Source organism: Quercus suber, unplaced genomic scaffold (assembly GCF_002906115.3).
Source record: "Quercus suber isolate HL8 unplaced genomic scaffold, Cork oak 2.0 scaffold_318, whole genome shotgun sequence".
NCBI lineage: Eukaryota > Viridiplantae > Streptophyta > Magnoliopsida > Fagales > Fagaceae > Quercus > Quercus suber.
The window spans coordinates 803,422-825,356 of record NW_027069773.1 but is presented as its reverse complement, the minus strand read 5'-3'; the positions used below and the strand labels follow the sequence as shown (position 1 = coordinate 825,356).

Genomic DNA, 21,935 nt, shown 5'->3' with positions numbered 1-21,935 from the left:
AAAAATAAAAAATGAGAAAAAAAAAAAAAAAAAAAAAAAAAAGCTAAGTAGGAGGAGCATCCAAGGTAGATGGGTTCTTAGCGTTCAGGCTAGAAGGGTTTTCAACAGCCGAGACCAAAGGAGTGACGGGGCCATCAGGAACAGGTTGAGTAAGAACCACACTGTCATCTTTCGGATCCTGCTCCTCTATATGAGTAAAATCATTGGACTCTTTGTCGATGGTGTCACTACCCATTAGAGTCGTCGACACAGGATCGTTAAGAGTGACCTTGGATAGGTCAAGGTCTGGGTAGATGGATCCGACTTGCTTTAAGTAGTCCTCGAAACCAACACCATAATAGACGCCGCATGCATCAATAAAAAGTTGGGAATCCCTAAACTCCGCCACGGCGTCAGCCTTCGCCTTCTCCATCTATTCACGAAGAGAGGCCAATTTCGTCGTCAAATTGGTATTCGCCTTCTCCGCTTCCTCAAGCCAACGGGTCTCTTCCACAAGTACTTGTCTTACCCGTCAGCTCCTGGTTAAGAGTATGGATGGCCTTCGAGTATTGAGTTCACTCCTTATTTTCAATCTCTTGGCACTTGCAAACCATCATATCACCTCCTAACTAGCCACACATCTATCCTAAAGGGCCTTCATGCACACCAATGCTTAGGATCAATACAACCGTCAGTGAAAGAATGGATAAATAAAGGCGAAAATGCACTTTTGGTCCCTACATTTTGGACCTATTCTCAATTTGGTCCCTAAATTGATTTAGGTCCTAAGTCAGTCCCTGATTTTTAAAAATCGTTTTTAAAATAGTCCCTACCGTCAACCCTGTGACAGAAAATGCTGAGCTGGCAAACGGAGGTCCTAGCACTTATTATAATAATAATTAAAAAGCCAGCGTGTCCCACTTACACACTGCCACCTCATCTCCCGCGGACTTAGCCCTCACATGACCCTCACGTGTTCCTGCCACGTCATTTTCCCGCCCACTTAGCGCACACGTGACCCTCTCGTGACTGAACTCATAACTACCTTCAGTCTTCAGTCATTCACTCCTTCACCGAAAATCCCCAAATTTCACCTTCACCTGGAAACGAAACCCTAACAATCCCAAATCGTGTTCTTCCCCAACAGCCCGTGTCGTCTTCATCCTCGTGTTCTTCCCCAAAATCCAACTTGAAAACCGTAAGAAAGCCATTCCCCTGAAACTTGAAAACCCATTCCCCTGAAACTTGAAACCGTAACGTTTCATCCTCGTGTTCTTCAGCCATTTCCCTGAAACCGTAACATTCCCCTGAGAAAAACTCTATCACTCACAGACAAAAACTGGGTAAATCACTCACAGACCAAAATCGTAAGATTCCCTTGAGAAAAACCCTAAATCACTCACAGACAAAAACTCTGCCTCACCCACTCATCAAACACGAAGAACCCTAAATCACTCATAGACAAAAACTCTGCCTCACCCACTCATCAAAACCACATTTGAAGCGATGGAATCAAGCTCAGCATCCTCGGTAAGCCTGAAGAGGAGAGCATCACGCACATGTTATTGCCCACCCCTGGTAAACCAGTTCTAGTGGTTTCCTGGACGGAGAACAATCCAGGAAGAAGGTTTTATGGGTGTCCTAATTATTGGGTAAGGTGTGAGTTATTTCATTTTTTTTTTCTTTAGTTCATTTTTTTAGTGGGTTGATTGATTTGGTTTGAATTGATTTTTTTTTTTTTTTTTGAATTGATTGATTTGGTTTGAATTTCAGGTTGGACGAAAATGCAAATATTTTCAATGGGTTGATGATGAGATTTGTGCGCGTGGTAAGGTCCTTATCCCAGAACAGAGGCAGACCATTCTCAGACTCCAGGCTCAAGTTTCAACTTGCAAAAAGAGGCAGAAGTGTTTAACAGTGTCTCTAATTTTGGCATTGCTGATGTGTGGGATCTGCCTTTGTGTAATTTTAGTTTTGGTGGTTTAGATGGGTGGGTTAGATTGTGATTTTAGTTGTGCTGATTGTGGCATTGCTGATATGTGGGATCTGACTTTGTGTAATTTTTTTTGGTTAGTTTTGGTGGTTTAGATGGGTGGGATAGATGGTGATTTTAGTTGTGCTCCTTGTGGCATTGTTGATAAGCATTTTGTGGAACATTTTGTGGAGCATTTTGTGAAGAATTTTGTGGAAAACTATATCCTACCAATTACCTTTGTAATTTCTGTTTGAATGAATGAAATGAAATTATCATGGTTTTGTTCAATGTTATCTGGTTCAATGAAATGTAATGTAATTTTGTTCAATGTTATCTGGTTTTGTAATGAATGAATGAACTTAATGGTCATTGTGTGTAAATTACTAAACTGAAGTTACCAATTCAGTCATTGTGTGCAAACTGCCCACTGGAAAATGACTGCACTAATCCGGCATGAGCTACAAGCCTGCATCTTTGAACTGAAGTTATCTGAAAAATACTTGACTCTTAATCTGGAAAATACTGAACTAAAGTTACCAAATACTTGACACTTACTAGTTTCACATGCACAGGGAATTGGTGATTGTGTGCACAGATTGCACCATTGTGTGCAAACACAATACACAAACCAGACTGCACTATATGCATGACAGACATGAATTTGTCCAAAATACACAAATCATAATACACAAAACCATATAGACAATTCCCTGCCATATTACACAAATCACAATACACAAACCATATAAGCAATCCCCTGCCATAATACACAGATCACAATACACAATTCATTGACAAAACCCAAGCAATCCATGCCATATTAAGCAAATCACAATACAAAAATCACAATACCCAAAAACCTTAGCTGCCATACACAAATCACAATACACAAAAACTTCTTTTGTATAATTTAGCCATTGTTCAGGCAACAAAAACAAGAAGGCCATTATGCAGTACTTAGCTTCCTTAGTTCAACACTACCAAAATGTACATAATTTAGCCATAATTACTACCAACAAAAAGGACTTTTGCTGCCACTGACAAACTTTAACAAGTCCATTGTGCAGTACTTAGCTGCCATAGTTCAACACTACCAAATGTACATAATTCAGCCATAATTACAACCTTTCACACTGACTACCACAAAAAAGTTCAAAGATACAAAAAACAAAGAAATAGATATTGCTCAGTCTCCACCAGCTTATCCCATTGGCCCATGCACAGATGACTGGCTCCCTGCAGACCTCAATGCTTCTCTATACCTAGATGCATTTCTTGATGCATTCAAGGTCTCACTTGTGACACTCCCCTTCTTTCTCTTCTTTGGATTTCCATGTGTGTTCTTGCTTGGATTGGATGTTGTACTATTGGGGGGTGCACTGCTTGTAGCTTGTCTGGTAGTTGCTGCACTGCTTCCAGCTTGTGTGGTAGGTGGTACCCTTGGTGGATTTGGCTCATTGATGGCCACTCCTCCACTTGCTCCACCAACTCCACCAACATGAGCCCCATTAGTTGTCTACAAACAACACATACACCCAAGTTAACATTAAAAAATTGAAACAAGTGCAAAAAAAGAAAAAAAAATTAATGCACAAACAAGTATTATACCTGTTTTTGGCTAGAACTCCTACTGTTTGGACCACCACCAGCAGCTGTAGGCAGTGAAGAATTCCCTCCAACCTCACCTTTGCAGCTTCTTTTATTGTGGCCTATCTTCCCACATGACTTGCACCTCTTGGCAATACCCAACCCCTTGCTATGACCCCTTCTTGGTTCATTGGGTTCCCTTGCTCTCTTCTTCTTGGCCTGCCAGGTGGCCTTCTCTTTATTGGAGGCTGCACAGGTGGAGTCCAGTTGGGGTCCACATATTCTGACCATTAATGGGATCAATGATGGGCTCATAGCATGCCTTGTATGTGCTGACTTTGTAGCAGTCATTGGTGTATTTCTCAGCTGCCTCCCTGTTGAAGAATATGCATGAAATTGCATGGCAACATGGAATACCAGTGATGTCCCATTTCCTACAAGTACATGTCCTCTTCTCCAGGTCCACAATGAAACTTTGTAGCCCATTCTTAACCTCAAATTTTGTGTTAGAAGACCAACAAGCCAACCATTTACTGCTACTCATCTTCTCCCTATGCAATCTTTTACATACTTTAGGGCACAACTCAGACTCTACCTTCAAAATACTTAGTCTATTTTGTTGGGACCTATTCATCAAATACAACCTAATGTCTTCAAGCTGCATATATAAACAACCCACGTATTAGTGCATGCTCAAAAATATATAACTCAGATCAACATACATAAAGTATAGGAAATTTGCATACCATGCTAATAATGGGCTTCCCTCTGAATTTTATGATCCTACTGTTGAAGCTTTCACACATATTGTTGAGGACAGTATCACTTAGCCCATCACCCTTGAACATGTGTCTAGCCCATATTGTTGTGGTGTGTCCTTTCAGCCAAAAGTATGCACCCTCATCAATATCTTTCATCTCATTCATTGCCCTTCAAATTCCTGTGCATAAGTTGCTTTTGCTGCTCTCCAAAACAATTCTCTAATTAGAAGACCAGGATGGTGCTTCCTCAAATTGTTGTACAAATGTCTACAAACACCTATGTTCATAAAGAGGCCAGTTATCTGCAAATGACTGCACTAATCCCTGCCAAATGCAAACAACAAGAAGTAAGTATATATACATCACATACAATTGTTGTTCATATTTCTCATGTTATAAACAAACATAAAATATGGAAATACCTTCTGTTGGTCTGATATGAATGTCCACCTCTTGCTGTCACCAATGTCAGCAAGCAACAGGTTTATAAACCAAGTCCATGAGTCCTTGGTTTCAGCTTCCACTACTGCCACAGCCAAAAGGAAATATTCTTCATTGGGGTCCCTTGCAATTGCAACAATCAGCTGCCCCCCCACCTTGGTTTTAAGATGGCAAGCATCCAATCCAATTATTGGCCTGCAGCCTCCAAGAATCCCTCCTTACACCCAGCCCAGCAAATGTACAATCTCTCAAAGTATGGCACTCCTATCTGTAAATCCATTTCAGTGCCAAGTCTCCCTCATTATAAGTGTGAGTCTTCATCAGAACTGTACTACCAGGACTAGATCTCCTCAGTTCTGCACAATAATCCCAGAGCTGATTGTACTGCTCTATGTAAGACCCATCAACAAACTCTTGAGCCTTTTCCCTAGCCCTACTGCCTTCCCAGCATTGATATTCACCACATACTTCTCATGCACTGCTTCTTGAATACCTTCAGCTTTATATTAGGTTGTCTCCTCACCTTTTTCATCAACTTCCTTGCAAGGAACTTGGTAGTGCACCTTGGATTTTTGTAGCTCCTGGTACATGTGTGCTCCAAGTTCAAGGTCTTAAGTTGGTAACTCATCTCCCTTGGCAGCTTTGCTAGGTAAGCTGTAAACTTGCAGGGAGGTTGACACTTGGCTCTAACCCTTAATTTATCATTTTTCACAAACTTCACGCCCCATCCACCATTCACTGCATACTCAGTGATAGCATCCTTGAACTGTTTAGGGAAAATAAACAACATATTCTTCTCAAACCTCATGTGTTTAGGATTAGAAACTTGTTTAAACACTGGAAACTTCTTCCTATTAGTGACATTATCCACATGTCCATGAGCAGCATCACCATCACCCTCACTGTCACTATCATCAACCCCTTCATCACCACTAGATGATGACTCAGTCAGACTTAACAGCTCCTCACTGGTTAATCTGAGTTCATACACCAGCCCCCATCTGATTTGGCAATGTTGCCTAACCTCAACATCATTGTCCCAGCTATCACTACTATCTTCACCCACATACCGTTGGTTGGGGTTCATTTCTCTAGTCCCTTTCATTTCAGTATCACTAGAACTCTCATTACTATCAGTGGTCACAGCACCATGCCCTTGTGGTTCCTCAACAACTGGTTCCTTACCAGGTCTCCTAAATCCAAGTATTTCAACATCAGAATCAGAATCATCCCTACCCCTATCATCCCTATCATCCTCATCACCCCCATACTGATGACCATCAAAATCATCATCACCATGATAGAAGTCATCTCCATCCTCATAAGCAGGTTCCCCATCACTAGAATTATACCCCTCAGGCTCAGGCTCAGGCTCTACAACAAGGTCCAATGTCACACCATTACCATTATTAACCAGTATAGGTTCATGTACTGGATGCTGGACATATACATGAATATGTCCATGACCCCCTACCAAGCCAGTCATGAACATTGCATCCTTGTCATCCTTGATCAAGTGGAACATCCTACCCTCCTGATCATCCTCCCCAGGTACTGTGTACCACAACCTACTCACACACGTGTACCCAAAATCTTTACAGATGGACTCAATTTCCACCTTAGACCACTTACCAGGATCACAGCCATCTACTATCCCAACATCACCCCCACATACTCCTGATAATTTTCACTAAAATGTCCACCATGATGCACATACAGAGTAAAAGACTCGTCCATCCTGCATGCATGAAAAATTATTTGTAGAATATTTTATTTCAATAAAGACAAAACTAAACCAAACAGTCAAACATGCATTGACTCTATATATTCTAAACACAAAACAATGCCAAAACATATATCATTTACTGATAACAAGGAACACACATGGTCCACCATGATCCTTAAAGGCCAAACAGAAAAGGCCAAACAGAAAAATACACCAACCAAACAACATTATACAAATAAAAGATAATAAAGCACTCAAAATGTGGTCCATAATCGATGAGAGAGACAAAAAGCGTTAAAAGTAAGAGAGAGACGGAGACAGAGACAGATATACACACATTCTTTTGCTTTTCGAAGAGAGTTAGATACATACATAAATAGATACGCACATAAATAGACACACACACAGAGAAATAGCTTTGCACCTCGCAGCTTATCAGTTGCGGTAAAAGTCTCTTTCGTTCTAACTCACTATGATTTCTCAGGGGAATGGGTTTTCAAGTTTCAGGGGAATGGGAATCTTACGGTTTTGGTCTGTGAGTGATTTACCCAGTTTTTGTCTGTGAGTGATAGAGTTTTTCTCAGGGGAATGTTACGGTTTCAGGGAAATGGCTGAAGAACACGAGGATGAAACGTTACGGTTTCAAGTTTCAGGGGAATGGGTTTTCAAGTTTCAGGGGAATGGCTTTCTTACGGTTTTCAAGTTGGATTTTGGGGAAGAACACGAGGATGAAGACGACACGGGCTGTTAGGGGAAGAACACGATTTGGGATTGTTAGGGTTTCGTTTCCAAGTGAAGGTGAAATTTGGGGATTTTCGGTGAGGGAGTGAAGACTAAAGACTGAAGGTAGCTATGAGTTCAGTCACGAGAGGGTCACGTGTGCGCTAAGTGGGCGGGAAAATGACGTGGCAGGAACACGTGAGGGTCATGTGAGGGCTAAGTCCGCGGGAGATGAGGTGGCAGTGTGTAAGTGGGACACGCTAGCTTTTTAATTATTATTATAATAAGTGCTAGGACCTCCGTTTGCCAGCTCAGCATTTTCTGTCACAGGGTTGACGGTAGGGACTATTTTAAAAACGATTTTTAAAAATCAGGGACTGACTTAAGACCTAAATCAATTTAGGGACCAAATTGAGAATAGGTCCAAAATGTAGGGACCAAAAGTGCATTTTCGCCATAAATAAAACATAAGATAGTCTAAGAAAAAGAACATACCCTAGACAGATCAAAGAGACCCGTCGCCCCTAAGTCCTCAGTTGTCTGATTAGCACAAGGGTCCAAATCCATCTCCTTGATGATTGAGTTAACCATCTCAATAGCATGATCCTTATGTGTAAGTAGATGACAAATGGCTCCTTGAGTGATGGGACCTTTCCCTATTATTAGCCCTTTGCCAATCGTATGGCTGGGTTTAGGAGGCGATGATTGCTTTGGTTGCTTTTCACCTATGGGTGTGCCCATCCTTTTCTTCAATGGACGGTCCTCTTTGCCGTCATTCTTACGTTTCAACATCCCTTTAGTGACGGCCTTGGAGGTTGACGCCGAAGACCCTTCCTTTTGTTGTTGTTGCTTGCGGACCATAACACATTGCCTCACCAACGCCTTTTACCTACCTACCTCCATTTCTGAAAAAGATGAGGAAAATTAAAAATAGATGGGCAAGAAGTAAAAAGAAATTTAATAAAGTGAAGGGCTAAGAAACTTACGATGACAAGAAGAAGCGTGTAATCGTCGAGCTATAAACGTCGGCTCTGAACCACCACAAAAGGTGTAGAGGGTGTCAAGTGTCACCAAGTCCTTCCACTTCCTTTCTTCAAAGGTAATGGACCAGACCCTTCTAAGGAAATTTTCCTACTCGTTGGTTATATCGGGAACGATGGAGGTTGAAAATCAAGAAAAACAAGTGTTAGACACGGAGCCAAGGCTATCTAGGGTACAAAAGCTGACGACTCACTAGACTCCTTGATGATTCCCCAAGTATTATCAAACCAGTCGGGAATACTTTCCCATTCGTCAGGTTTGCATACCCATTCCGTCCCTTGGACAAAAAAGTACCTATTTTTCTAGTTCCTACTAGAATCTGGCATGTCAGACACAAGCCTAAGTGATGGTTTCCAAGCCAAAAAGTGAAAGATACCCTTTGATTAGGATATTTGTTGGGGCTTGTAGCAGTAAAAGAACTCTTCAAGTGTAAGCCGATGGTTCCCTCCACTTAGTTGACCCTATATCACTTCAGTCCCGATAAAAATCCTTCATGCGTTTGGGGTAATCTGGCTAACAGATAAACCTAGGTAGTTGGCAAGTTAACGGTGTAGTTCCATCAAAGGAAACCTTAACCCCGCAGTAAACATCGCGTCATACATCCCTACATCCACTATTTTATTCGAATAACATCTCTCAAAATTACTTGGTAGACAGATGGGGATGTTGTGAAGGATTTGATGACAGTCACAAAGGGTGTTGAAGACCCTTTGGGACATGGTTGGATAAAACTCATTCACCATCCATATTTTTGGAAGAATAAAGGGCCTATTGCCCATTCCGTTCATTTGGTCAATTGACTAGTCACTTTCTTCATGACCCCCTTCATTACTCTCTTCCTCCTCATCTTCCCTCTCCTCTCCTCCCTCTCCTTCCTCTACTTCCTCTCCATCCTCTCCCCCATTTGCTTCATAATCTTCCTCCCCTTCGTCATCAGGAGAATGAGCAGACGGTTCCCTTTTTGTGGACCAAGTTAAGCCCTCCTAGGGCCAACGACTTGATGAGTAGACCTTGTTGTAGCCCGCACCCTCATGGACTGACGATGATTGTTCATTATCGCTTCACTACCACCTAACATCTATTCACCTACAAGTGACGGAGGTATTCTAAGAGCCTATTTGATGGGCCTCTATAGAGGTGACGACTAGCCAGAAAATAAAAGGAAAACAAAAAAGGAAGAAGATGACTTATAAGATTAGCAGACGACACTGCAAAGGTGATGGGATTTGCAAAGCTAGTGGAAGTATAGGTGATGGATGCTTGTAAGAGATGGTTCGGCACGTATGCTCTAGTCTCAGAGTATAAAGAATAAAGTAAAGTAAAAGAAATAGTGAAAGGAGGGAGAACTATTTATAGAGAAAGGAGGCACGGTATACGAAGCGACGCTCATGATTGGAAACGAGACAAACTAGCAAGCACCACGTGTCACCTTGCGTGTTCACCAAGAGATACATATGCCGTTTAATGACGCGGGCTCCAATAAAATCTATTAATGGTCATAAATGCTCATATACTCCGTGGCTCGTTAGCCAAGGCCGACGGAACCCTGGAGTAGGGGGCAACTAATAAGGAAAGAATCCCGTAAAATACGATCATTAATGTAAATCTTCTCTATAAGGAAATACCTTCTCCACCAAGAAAAGAATATCAACTCCATACTACTACAAAAACCCCAAAACCCACACAAATCAAGGTATGCGTAATTCTCTCATCTTTGGCACTCTAGAGTTGTAGAAATTCTCTTTAACTTAACTTTCAGAGGGTATTTGGCTAGTACCACACCAGTACTTTCTGCAATGTCTTCTTTGTCTTCACTTTGCAGGTTTTGTCTAGAACAAGTGAGGACTGTGTAGCTCATTGATGATTTTTGACATCATCATTTTGATACTAGAGTAGCTAGATCATAATTTATAAATATATTGTATACAAAATGATCAACTATGACATATGTATATTCTTACTAATAATTTTTTGAGGGAACTAATCATCTTTTAAACCTTATGAGATTACAAAAGTTGTCTAGTTTGATATTAAAAAAAAAAAAAAAAAACGAATTTGAGAAAACAAAAACTACTTTGTCTCTATATATAACTACTAGACCAATTGACAAATTCTATTATTTTTTTAAGAGCATCATTGGACTAACTTCAATATTTGGGAGGCCAACTTCTATTTTTTGGTAACTAAATATTTAAATTTTTTAATAACTATACGTAAAATAAAAGAGTTTTCTAAAATTTTGGAATGGCTAGGGCCCCAAGCCTAGCTATAGCTCTACCCCTAGTCATGTTCTAAGTTCTGTTGTAGTGTTTTGGTCATTTGTATCACTATCCTAGCATTGTCTTGTCTTTGTATCTTTGTTTTTCTTTTCAATAAAATCCTCAATTCACACTCAAAATAATAATAATAATAATAATAAGGAAAAAATGGACAAAGTTTAGCTACAAAATTGATTGTAACTTTAGGTTACAAACTCACACAATATATTTTTATTGGAGGTGAATTTTGATAAATCCACCATTGAATTACATCTTTTTCTTGTATCCTTCATGTTTGCAAAATTTCGAGAAAATTAAAAATCAATAGCTATGTTATCAATAAAATTTTAAATTGCAAGTTTTTGTAATTTAAAATTATGCATAAATATATAAGATTATAGATTATATAATAAATAATATCTGATTGAAACAAAAATTGACATGTGTATTAAGAGCGTAAAGAACATATAATTCAATGGTTAGATTTTCAAAATATGCAGTAATATTTATTTTATTGAGTGGGTTTGTAGCCTAAGGCTACAACCAATTTTGTAACTAAACTTTGTCCAAATTTTATTGCACACACTCACATTAGTACTCAAGTTTTTTGAACTAAAACTATGATTTGAAGTCAATTTTTGTGCAAAAGTGGTGAGTACATATACTATATATTTAAGTGAGTATGTGAAGTAGAAATTGCTATTAATTTAATTACGTACGCACAATGTAAAATTGTAAATCAATAGGCTTACTAGGTTTGAAATAAAGCTATTATTTTTACCAAAAATAAAAAATAAAAAATAAAAAAATAAAGAGTGCCAACTGGCCTTTTTCAGCTTAATAAGGCTCTAACTAAACTGGGCCTGGATAAGGTTTCATTCCTCACGCTTTTGTACACCTTTCCTTTCATATCCTCTAGTTTTCTTCTTTATCTTTTAAATCAAAAATTTAGACTCATTTTTTCTTTCTTTTTTGTTACAACGTAAATAGCAAGTGTCCAACAACACCTAACATAAGATCGAGTCCACTTACCCTACGGTGGCTAGTTTAGCTAATTGTTGTCGAGGGAATTGTAAGATTTGACACATGCAAGGTTGTCAAAATCGGGATCTTATGTAGGATCGTGGGAGATAGATAAGATCGTGGATCGTAGGATCGGATCGTGGATCGTAAGATCAGATCGTGAATCGTAAGATCTTACCTATTTTCAGATTTTAAGCAAAAAACCTATTGATAGTGACTTTGAATGTTATATAATCACTTAAAATATGAATCCATCCATTAAAAAAAAAAAAAAAACTACATCATAAAATGTAATTTGCACGCACTACATCGTTTTTATGTCATTCTAACAAAACAAAATATATTTAACTTTTGACATAATGTATCTAAAAAGTTCAGTACATGTTTAATTAGCAACTAAGTACCAAAATATTATCTACACATGTGGAAAATGTTTTCCAAATTCTAAGTTCCAAATCCAAAATAAGTTAGGCTAGTTACTAGAAAGCTAAAAGGCAGCGATGGCTCACGGCAACATCATTGAGAGGGCTGAGAGGTGCTAGGTTTTTGACAAAGGACTGAGGAGGCGCGAGACTGAGGTGCTGGAGTTGAATGTTTCTAAATATTTTAGGTTTTGCTTTTTAAAACGTTAAACTTAAAAAAGCTTAAAGGCAGCGATGGCTCACCATTGAGAGGGTTGAGAGGTGCTGGATTTTTGACAAAGGACTGAGGAGGCACGGGATAGTGGTGCTGGAGCTTAGTATTTCTAAATATTTTAGGTTTTGTTTTTGACAACGTTAAACTTAAGTACTATAGGTTTTTTTGAGATTTCATGTTAACATAGGGGTAAATTTGGGACTTCAATTCATTATTGGGCTTCTAATAACTTGTTGGGCTTGTGGGTTTAGATGAATTATCTTACCCAAATGAATCCCACTTAAAAAAAAAAAAAAAAAAAAAAAAAAAAAAAAAAAAAAAAAAAAAAAAGCTAAATGGTAGGAATGGTAGGATCGGTAGGATCTCATATAATTCTACGATCTTATACGATCCTACATACAATCCTTCATTTTTGTGATCTTGCTATGATTTTAAACTTTTTGGTAAGGTGAGATCGTAAAATCATGCGATTTTACGATTTGGATCGCGATTTTGACAACCATAGACACATGTGTCAAGATTTAATTGCCACCTTCTAACTAGTGTTTCCATTGGAAATAGTCATGGTTCAAATTTTCCTATCTTTAACCATAAAATTATAAATAAATAAAAAATATTATTTCCTTAAAAGGCAATAAATGTAACTAACATAAAGGTGGAAACAATTACGTTCTTCAAGAGAAGTATTAGAATTGTTATTATTAATTTACCAAATTATCTTTGTTCATATTCTCAATGCTTGGTCCAAATAACTGAATACTCTTAATTTTACTTAAAATTAAGAGAATTCATTTCACAATTAAAATTAATGTGTTACTAGATATATTTTTAGATTTATAATATTTAATCTAAATTATAAAATAAATTTATTCAAAATAGGTAGGATCCTAACATTTTGTCCATATAATTTTTTTTTTTTCAAAAAATCAAACGTATCTAGCTAAAGTTACTGCAAAGTCCAAAGGCTAAATTATCCTAGTATTTCCTACATATTTTAGGGCCTTAGGCGAGAATTAAAATTGGGAATTTTTTATATTTATGTATTAATTAAATTAATATTTATTTAATATTTTTATATTATAATATATTTTATTTGAAATCTATTTTTCTTGCATTTTGAGATGCAAATTGACTAATTAAAATTTTGTATTCAATTTCTTCTAACATCTCATTTTCATTATTTTCTAACTCTTTTTGGTGAATTTCTTGTTCATTTGTTATATTTTCATCTAAATTTTGTGTTGTATTATGTTTATTATCCTTTTTGAGACTCAATTAACGTTTCCTCTCTTCTTTTTTTAAGTTTTTCATATCCAAATGCATATTTTCTAATAAAAATTTCTAATAAAACAATATTTAAAAATAAAATAAACACTATCTATAATATATTTTTAATGATTGAAATAAAAAATAACTTACAAATATAAAGCAATACAACCTGATGTATATAGAAAAGATTTTCAAAAAAAAAAAAAACGACGTATATATAAAAGTACTATTGTAGCCCTAGCTTTACTAAACAATAACAAGAATCTATCGATCTCAAACTCTCATCCTGCAAAAAAATATAAAAATGCATGATTAAAAAAAAAAAAAAAAGATTTGAAAGCCCAGACAAAAGTACAACTCCACCTACAACACAGCCAAAAATGGAAAGCCCAGCCAAAACCGATCCTATTACCTAAGAAAACAAAAACAAAAGATGCAAAAGACCAAAACCGATCCTATTACCTAAAAAAAAATTTAAAAGACAAAACTCTTAAGGCTCACAGCCCCAGCCGAAGATAAGACATAAGAGTCACTCTAGTCCACCCACAGCCATGTCTTATTAGATAAGACTATAAGCCTCCATCCACAAAACCAGTAAACCACGGCACCATTTGGATTCTGGATGTGCAGAGTGCAGGGCAGAGGAAAAGTCATATAGTCCATACCTAAAGAGCCCAGAGTTGAGGCGGATCACTGATCATATCGAAGGAAGCATAAGCCACCAACAAAAGATTTAAAAGTAGAACCAGTGTAGAGAAAGAATGAGAGAGGCAGAGAACAAGAGCTGAGAGAGAGAGAGGCGGAGAGCGAAAGAGAGAGAAAGAAGGTATGAGTAAATTTTGAGAATTTGAGATTTTTTATATGTTTTGATTTGAGATTATTTTGTGGGTAAATTTTTTAGACCGGATTTACACTTTATCCGGTTGACTTTTGATTTGTCTAGAGATTAAGGTCCTTAGGATGATATTTCTTTGGGGTAGCAATGTTTACAAAAATGTTTCAAATTTTTTGTTCTTTCGTCACCATAATGTATCAGATTTTTTAGATTTTTCATCTGAAACTTTTTTTATTTTTTATTTTCCTACTATCCGTTGTTTTTCAAAATTTGTGAACCCCCTTCCACTTGGGCCTTAGGCAATGGCCCAAGGCGGCCCTGGTTAAAACGATATATGTTTTAATATATGTAGGGTTTGGTGTTTAAGACTTTAAGTGGCTGCAAAAGCCCTTGGAAAAGTACAGGTCTATGCTTTCCACAAAAGCTCGATTAGCCCAACTGTCCAGCAAATTCCTCTAGAAGTCCATCTTAATTAGCTTGGTTGACCCAACTCCTCAGAATTAGAACTTCAACTTTTAGCTAGAAGTTTTCTTCTTGAAAAGCCTAATAACAGAAATACATGTAAAACTTGTTGCATTTGCAATTGAAACTTTGACATGAAATTTTCCATCACTAAATGATCCGAACAGATTCTAAGGAACCTGAACGGATTTGGTGCGTATGAGTGGTAAAAATTAAATTTTGACATGATGGGGCCTAACTCCTAAGCCCATCCTATCTATCAAGTTGTTTGTGTTTTGAATACTTTATCTACCAAAAAAAAGAAAAAGAAACCGTAAGAATCATCGTGTGCTGAATATGGTTTTGGCCATTTGGCTCTATGTGGAGAATATTCAAATATGACATCAAATATGTATGTTGGCAGTTGGCACTAATGGCTTGTTTGGAAGTTTAGAGAGAGAGGAGAGTAGAGGGGAGTATAGGGAAGGGGAGTAGTGAGGAGGAGAGTAGAGGAGAATGATTCACCTCCACCTTATTTGGATGTTTTTAAAATTAGTAAGGGGGAAGGGATTAATTAACCCTTTCCCTTGTGTAATTTTGTTAATATAATAAGGGTAAATTAGGTAATTTACTTAGTCAATAGTTTATGTACTTTACTCCCCCTCCAAATCTCTCCAATTTGGGGGAATTAAAATTGGGGGGCTAGAGGGAGTCCAAACCCCTCCAAACTCCTCCAAACCCCTCCCCCTCATCCTTTAAAAAACTTCCAAATAAGGTAATTGTATTACTCTCCCTCCCTCTACTCTACTCCCCCTCATTTTTTAAACATCCAAACATGCCATAAGAGTGTAAGTGTTAACCAGTGGTCCACGAAACAGAAAAATGGAAAAAAAGTCTATATAACACGTTGTCGGCAAGTTTGTTCGGAACAGAGTACACGTAAGCACAAAAAATACCAAAACTAAAACTGATACGCATACTTACGCCATAGGAGTTTGTTGTCTTTAAAAGCACCGAGTTGCATTATTCCACACAGTTTTTACTTTTTACTCCCATAAATTGCCAAATGGGACTCACTACGATTCGCCAAATAAATTGAAGTCTGCTAGTTGTCTGTATCAAGTCACATGCTAGGTGCAGTAAATTTGGTAGAACTCCTCCCTTTGTGCCAAGGCCGGAGACACGGCTTGAAAGTAGAGAAGGTGACTTTGCTGTGGGCTTTATGCAGCCATTTTGGCCTTTAGTTATGCTGTTTATCTGCTACAGTTTATTTTTTATTTTTTATTTTTATTTTTATTAGTTTTTGAAGCATCTTCGATGAGTAGTGCTGGGTAAGGACAAAATTAGTATGTTTAAACTTTATTTAAGAGCTAGGTTGTTTGTTTTAGGTAAAATTGGTTGATTGAGTTTAATTTTTTTAATCATATTTTTGTTACTGGTAATTTTTGTTAATGAGCTTAATTTTTTTTAACCATATTTTTGCTATTGAATCCTCTTAATTTTACTTAAAATTGAGAGAATTTATTTCACAATTAAGATTAATGTTGTACGGGATATATTTTGGATTTATAATATTTAATTTAAAATATGAAATGAATTTATTCAATATAGGTAGGATACTAACATTTTGACGTTATAAACTGTTTTCAGGAAATCAAACCTATCCAGTCAAACCTATCCTAGTATATTTCCTAGACAATCAATGGAAATATCCAATTTGGAATTCTCTATTGGAAAATAAGGATAAAGTAATGACATAAGGAAAAGTAAGAATAAATCTAGCACACATAGAGAATGCTTGATTCATCTTTATTTGATTATTTCCGATGGCTGTATGTCTCATTTGAATACTTTTAGCATACCCGCAGCTGGTTGTGGACTCAAACATTCATGGACTATTCAGTACTACTTTTTCATTATCCTATGGGATCGGTGAATATCACTTTTTCATTATCCTATGGACTATTCTCGGCGTTTAGAATAGAGTTAAGCTACAAATCTTATCAAATTCCGCTGAAATCAGTGGATTCAATGTACATAATCAATTTATAGTATAGACTACGTGTAAGAGTAAAACATTAATTCCGTATGACTTTAAATATTTAAAATTCAAAACATGTGAATAAGGAAAAGATTTTGCAATAAACTTGTAATTTATAAGATTACAATTTCATCTAATATCTTCTTATTAGATGTGAATATTGACAAATTTACTGTTGAATATAATTACATTTTCTTCTTGTATTTTCCATGTTTCTAAAATTTCAAAAGATGAAAAATGAATAATTATATCATCAATCAAATATTTAAATTTTAAGTTTTTATAATATAAAATTATGTATTAAAAATATGTTTATAAATCGAATAATAAACAAAATCCGATGCATGGAATTTCACATGTGTATTAAGAATATAAATAATATGCAATCCAAGTTCTTATGGTTAGATTTTCAAAATATATTACAACATTAATTTTTTAAGTGGAAATTAAAATCTTAGGCTAAGTTTGTAATCCGACTCTGTTATCTAGTACTTTACTCTCAACTCTTTTGTATAGCAGTGAAAAGCCAAAATAACTGGAGAGAGAAAACCAAGCTTTGTGGCCTTGGGTGCATTTAGCAGCTATGGAAGAAATAAAAGTAACAAATCTGGGGAGTTCTCTTCCGGTACCTTGTGTTCAAGAGCTAGCGAAGGAGGCACTGACTACAGTGCCACCAAGATATGTACGGCTGGATCAAGACCCTCCTTTTGTATCTGACACCTCTTCGTTACCCAAAGTTCCAGTCATCGACATGCAAAGCTTAACTTCCAAGGATCTCATGGACAAGGAGATGGAGAAGTTGCACCATGCTTGCAAACACTGGGGTTTCTTTCAGGTCTCTCGCTCTCTCTGTTTGGGTTAATCCTTCTATAATATACCTGCAAAGTGAAACTATGATCAGATCAAGCCGTCCAAAAGAGAATTTCTAAGCAATCTAATAATTTAAAATTTCTTTCATTCATGAAGTTCTTATTTATTTATTTATTTATATTTAGTGTGTGTTTGGCTTTAGCTTAAAAAGACAATTTATTTTACTATTTAGCTTATTTTACTATTATTAATGGATCTCATTACACTTTTGGTACTATTTATAGGTCTCATTATATTATTTCAGTTAATTTTTACTTTTATCTACAGTATTTTCAGTAAAAAGTTTTTAGTTTCAATAAAATAAGCAGATCTCAAACATTTCTTTATTATTATTATTATTATCTCTTTTTTGGAGGGAGCCACATGCTAGCCAACCGTGAATAACAAGAATAAATCATTTCAAGCATTCTAATTTTTTTTTTTTTTTAAAGAAAAAAAGTAATTTAACCAGAAATGTCGATGGTTATGTTAGGTTGTAGGGTTTTGCAATCAAACCCAAGCATGTTGGGATGAGAAATTTTCAGTCCAATTCAACTCATCACATGTGTTACAATCAATCTAACCACACCCATATTGATCAAGTTAGGTTAGGTTGAGTTGGGTCGGTGGGCTGTGTTTAGATGTTTATTACATGTATATAGTTGGACTTTTATCAAATATTTAGTTACTTTTTTTTAATAAATTATTACAATTAAAATATTATTCTTAAATTATATTATTCGTTTTCAAACTCACCCAAAATAATTCTCAAAATACCAAATAAATGGAAAAAAAAAATGACAATAAGAGAAATAAAGTAAACATATATTGGGTGAGTTAGGTTAAGTAAGATGGTTGAAAAAACTATCAACTCAAAGTCCAAACCCAACCTAGACCGAGACCTAATAAAATTCCAACACATCCCCACCCACCAACTCATAAAAATCAACTTGAAGCATTGGGTTAGAGTTCGTTAGATTGGTGGGTTTGATATGCACACCAATACACAAAACACTATGATTTACTTGTAACACTTTTTTTTTTTTTTTTCTACATCTTAATTGGGAGAGAGAGATTCAAACTTATATATATATATATATATATACACAACCCATGTGTAACTCTGACCATGGTAGATTTTTAAAATTTCAATAGTGAATAATATTTAATTCATTCAAAATTTGACATATCTTATAATAATATCTAGAACATGTGATCTAATGGTTGAATTTTTTTTAATATTAATCTAAAAAAAAAAAGTTATTAAACGACACACAAAAAGAAAGTCATCTAAAACAAATGGGCTAGATATATATAAATGGGAATCATCACATGTAATACAAATCAACATCGACTTGGTTCACCTCATCAAAATTAAAGACATGTCATAATCATTTTTATTGTACATAAACCAAATATAAATAAAAAGTCTAAGACTAAATTTATTAATTATAACTAGCAAACAATTTCCTCCCTCAATTTTCCTGTGCGTGTGCCACTTTTGCATGGTAATAATAAGAATTATTTCCAATGTTCATATAGAATAGAAAGACTCTATTTAGACAAAAAATTTATTTTCAAATATAACAAATTTAATCTTTAAAAAAAGCAATAAATTAAACCCCAACCCATTTAAATGGTACGACATTGTGTTTGAGGTTTAATATAAGTTGATGGTTTAATTTCCAATTAATTCTGAAATTATAGGGTTAATTTTTCACATTTTAAAACTATTGATTTTAAAACACTATGAGAACCGCTTTCCCAAAAAAAAAAAAAACTATGAGTACCATAATTTATTACACCTCCTAAATTATAGTTTAAAAAAAAAAAATGTAATTTTACCAAAGTAAGAAGAGTATTTCAATTTTCAATATCATCTCTTCGTATTTCCTTAATATTCAGCTTTAACTAATTAAAGACTGATTGATTGTAGTTAATAAACCATGGGGTGAACACTTCACTGTTAGAGAATGTGAAGTCGGGCATTCAAGAATTCTTTAATCTTCCGATGGAAGAGAAGAAGAAGTTTTCGCAACAAACAGGAGATATAGAGGGTTTTGGGCAAGCCTTTGTTGTGTCTGAGGAGCAGAAGCTTGATTGGGCAGACTTGCTCTACATGATCACACTTCCTGTCCATTTGAGGAAGCCTCATCTGCTCCCTAAGCTCCCTCTTCCATTCAGGTTCTCTCTCTCAAATACATAGTACAATACAAAAATTTTGTGATAACCTATATATATATAGAATTGACAAATTTACACTATTAATTAACTTTATCTAAGATTTGAATATTAACAACCAACCAAATACTAACACAATATGAGATACTTGTGTCAAATAACAAATTAACTTTATTCCAAAATTAGAGTATTATGATATGTTTTGTTGTGATTGATATATAATAAAAGTGGTGTTAGTGATGAGTTCATGTTAAATAAAAACAAATCATGGAAGCGGTTGTGAAAAATGTTTGGTTTATATCATTATTGTTATTTTACAGTCCATTTTTAATATGGCAACAACTATGGGCAAGCAATAGAACGGTAATTATAGATACTTCGAGAGTGCAATAAATGTGTACTTCTCCTCACATATTTGTAAGTGCCGCTAATTAAATTCATGACATGACAAACTTTTTATGTGAGTAGAGGGAGTTGTACTCTCAAAATATTCTATAAATTTTTGTAGTAGTCTTTGTATTCAACAACTAATTATAGGATCTATCCAGAAATCAAATCAAGTTTTTGCTTTGGAAAAGTACTCCAATTTTGGGTACCCTTCTACTAAGGATTGAGCTATATGTTCTTTAAATGTAGAGATACCTTAGAAGCTTACTCTCTTGAATTAAAAGATCTTGCCATGAAAATCCTTGACCTCATGGCAAAAGCTCTCAAAATGGAAGCTGTGGATATGAAAGTGTTGTTTGAAGAAGGGCATCAAGCCATGAGGATGAACTATTATCCTCCATGTCCCCAACCAGAGCTTGCTATTGGCCTCAATTCTCACTCTGATGCAGTTGGTCTAACAATCCTCCTACAAGTTAATGAGATGGAAGGTCTCCAGATAAGACAAGATGGGATGTGGATTCCCGTGAAACCCCTCCACAATGCTTTTGTTGTCAACATCGGAGATATTTTGGAGGTACCTATATGGCATAACATTTTTTTTAGAAAATAAAATATTCTGGTCCATTTCTTTATGTAATTTACTTGGTCGTAATCAACTTTCATATCTTGTCAAAAACCAAATCAAGGTTTACCCCTTCAAATATCTCGAATTCTTTTTGTGAGTATGGATAATGTTATTAATATGTACAAAGTATATGCACAAAAGTTAAGCACATATAGAGCTAATCCTCACCAATGATTTTGAGGAAAATAAATAAATAAATGTCAAGAGTTTGCATCTCATGCATCGAAAAAATATATTTTCTATTTCATATATCACTGTAAGTCTACATGTTATAAGATAAAGAATACATATCAAATATATAATATAAGGAGGACAATAATTCACAAAGCTTATGTATTTAATCATGGGAGCTCAAACTATCTAATTGTGGTTTGCCAGATTGTGACGAACGGTATATACCGTAGCATCGAACATCGAGCAACAGTTAATTCAGAATGTGAAAGACTCTCTATAGCTACATTTTACAGCCCAAAGCTGGATGGGGATATGGGACCGGCACCAAGCCTTGTTAAGCCAGAGAGACCTGCATTATTCAAAAGAATAGGGGTTGCAGATTACTTCAAGGGATTTTTTTCTCGTGAACTCCATGGCAAGTCGTACGTGGATGCCATGAGGATCTAAAAGGAGGAAGATAAAAGTATTTGAACATATTACACATGTATTCATGTGAATAGAGTACCCTTTAAGACCTTATTATAAGGAAATAAATGTCACCGGAGTGACTGGAAAATGTCATTATTTTTATGTGAGTGCAAACTAGTAGTAGTGTTAATTATCACTATTATATTCAGGCCAGCTTGTGATGAATGAATTGCGATCACCGTTTTTCACTATATATGAGTTGGAAAATTGTGATTAGTACAAAATCATTTTAATATCGAATTATCACTGATATCCCTTTTATTATATATGTTCGGTTAAAAAATTATTGACTTCAATTAATTAACCAATATTTACTCAAGTTGATTAATTAGATCAAATTATGTGCAAATTAAATTAGAACACAAAAAAATTACCAATCTAAATTAGTGTGCAACGAATATTAAATTTGCAACGGTAATTTGTTTACGAATGGGGAAAACCTTTGCTTACAAAAGCCTCACTGGGTAAATTTCAAGTCATCATTTCCGAAGAATTCACTAATTAAGAAACAAGTAGTT

At 35.8% G+C, this 21,935-nt stretch overlaps 2 protein-coding genes and 1 long non-coding RNA gene across 3 annotated transcripts in view; 1 reads left to right on the top strand and 2 right to left on the bottom strand.

The window, feature by feature from the left end:
- The window catches only part of LOC136071500 (codeine O-demethylase-like), a 7,296-nt gene extending 6,884 nt beyond the window's left edge, over window positions 1–412 (bottom strand). The window contains exon 1 of the mRNA XM_065782878.1: window positions 116–412. Coding sequence (XP_065638950.1) covers window positions 116–412 — 297 coding nt within the window. The remainder of the gene's footprint in view (window positions 1–115) is intronic.
- A 2,431-nt stretch (window positions 413–2,843) lies between these two features.
- Window positions 2,844–3,746, bottom strand: LOC136071502 (uncharacterized). The gene is made up of 2 exons (XR_010632794.1): window positions 3,563–3,746; window positions 2,844–3,470 (listed from the first exon to the last, which is right to left on the bottom strand). It is a non-coding gene; the product is annotated as an uncharacterized LOC136071502 (long non-coding RNA).
- A 9,906-nt stretch (window positions 3,747–13,652) lies between these two features.
- Window positions 13,653–21,608, top strand: LOC112039390 (protein SRG1). Its single transcript, XM_065782873.1, has 6 exons — window positions 13,653–14,242; window positions 16,343–16,458; window positions 17,250–17,568; window positions 19,519–19,766; window positions 20,400–20,724; window positions 21,154–21,608. Exons 3-6 carry the CDS (start codon window positions 17,317–17,319, stop codon window positions 21,394–21,396), a joined length of 1,068 nt encoding a protein of 355 aa, XP_065638945.1. The 5' UTR covers window positions 13,653–14,242; window positions 16,343–16,458; window positions 17,250–17,316; the 3' UTR covers window positions 21,397–21,608.
- The last annotated feature ends 327 nt before the right edge of the window (window positions 21,609–21,935 follow it).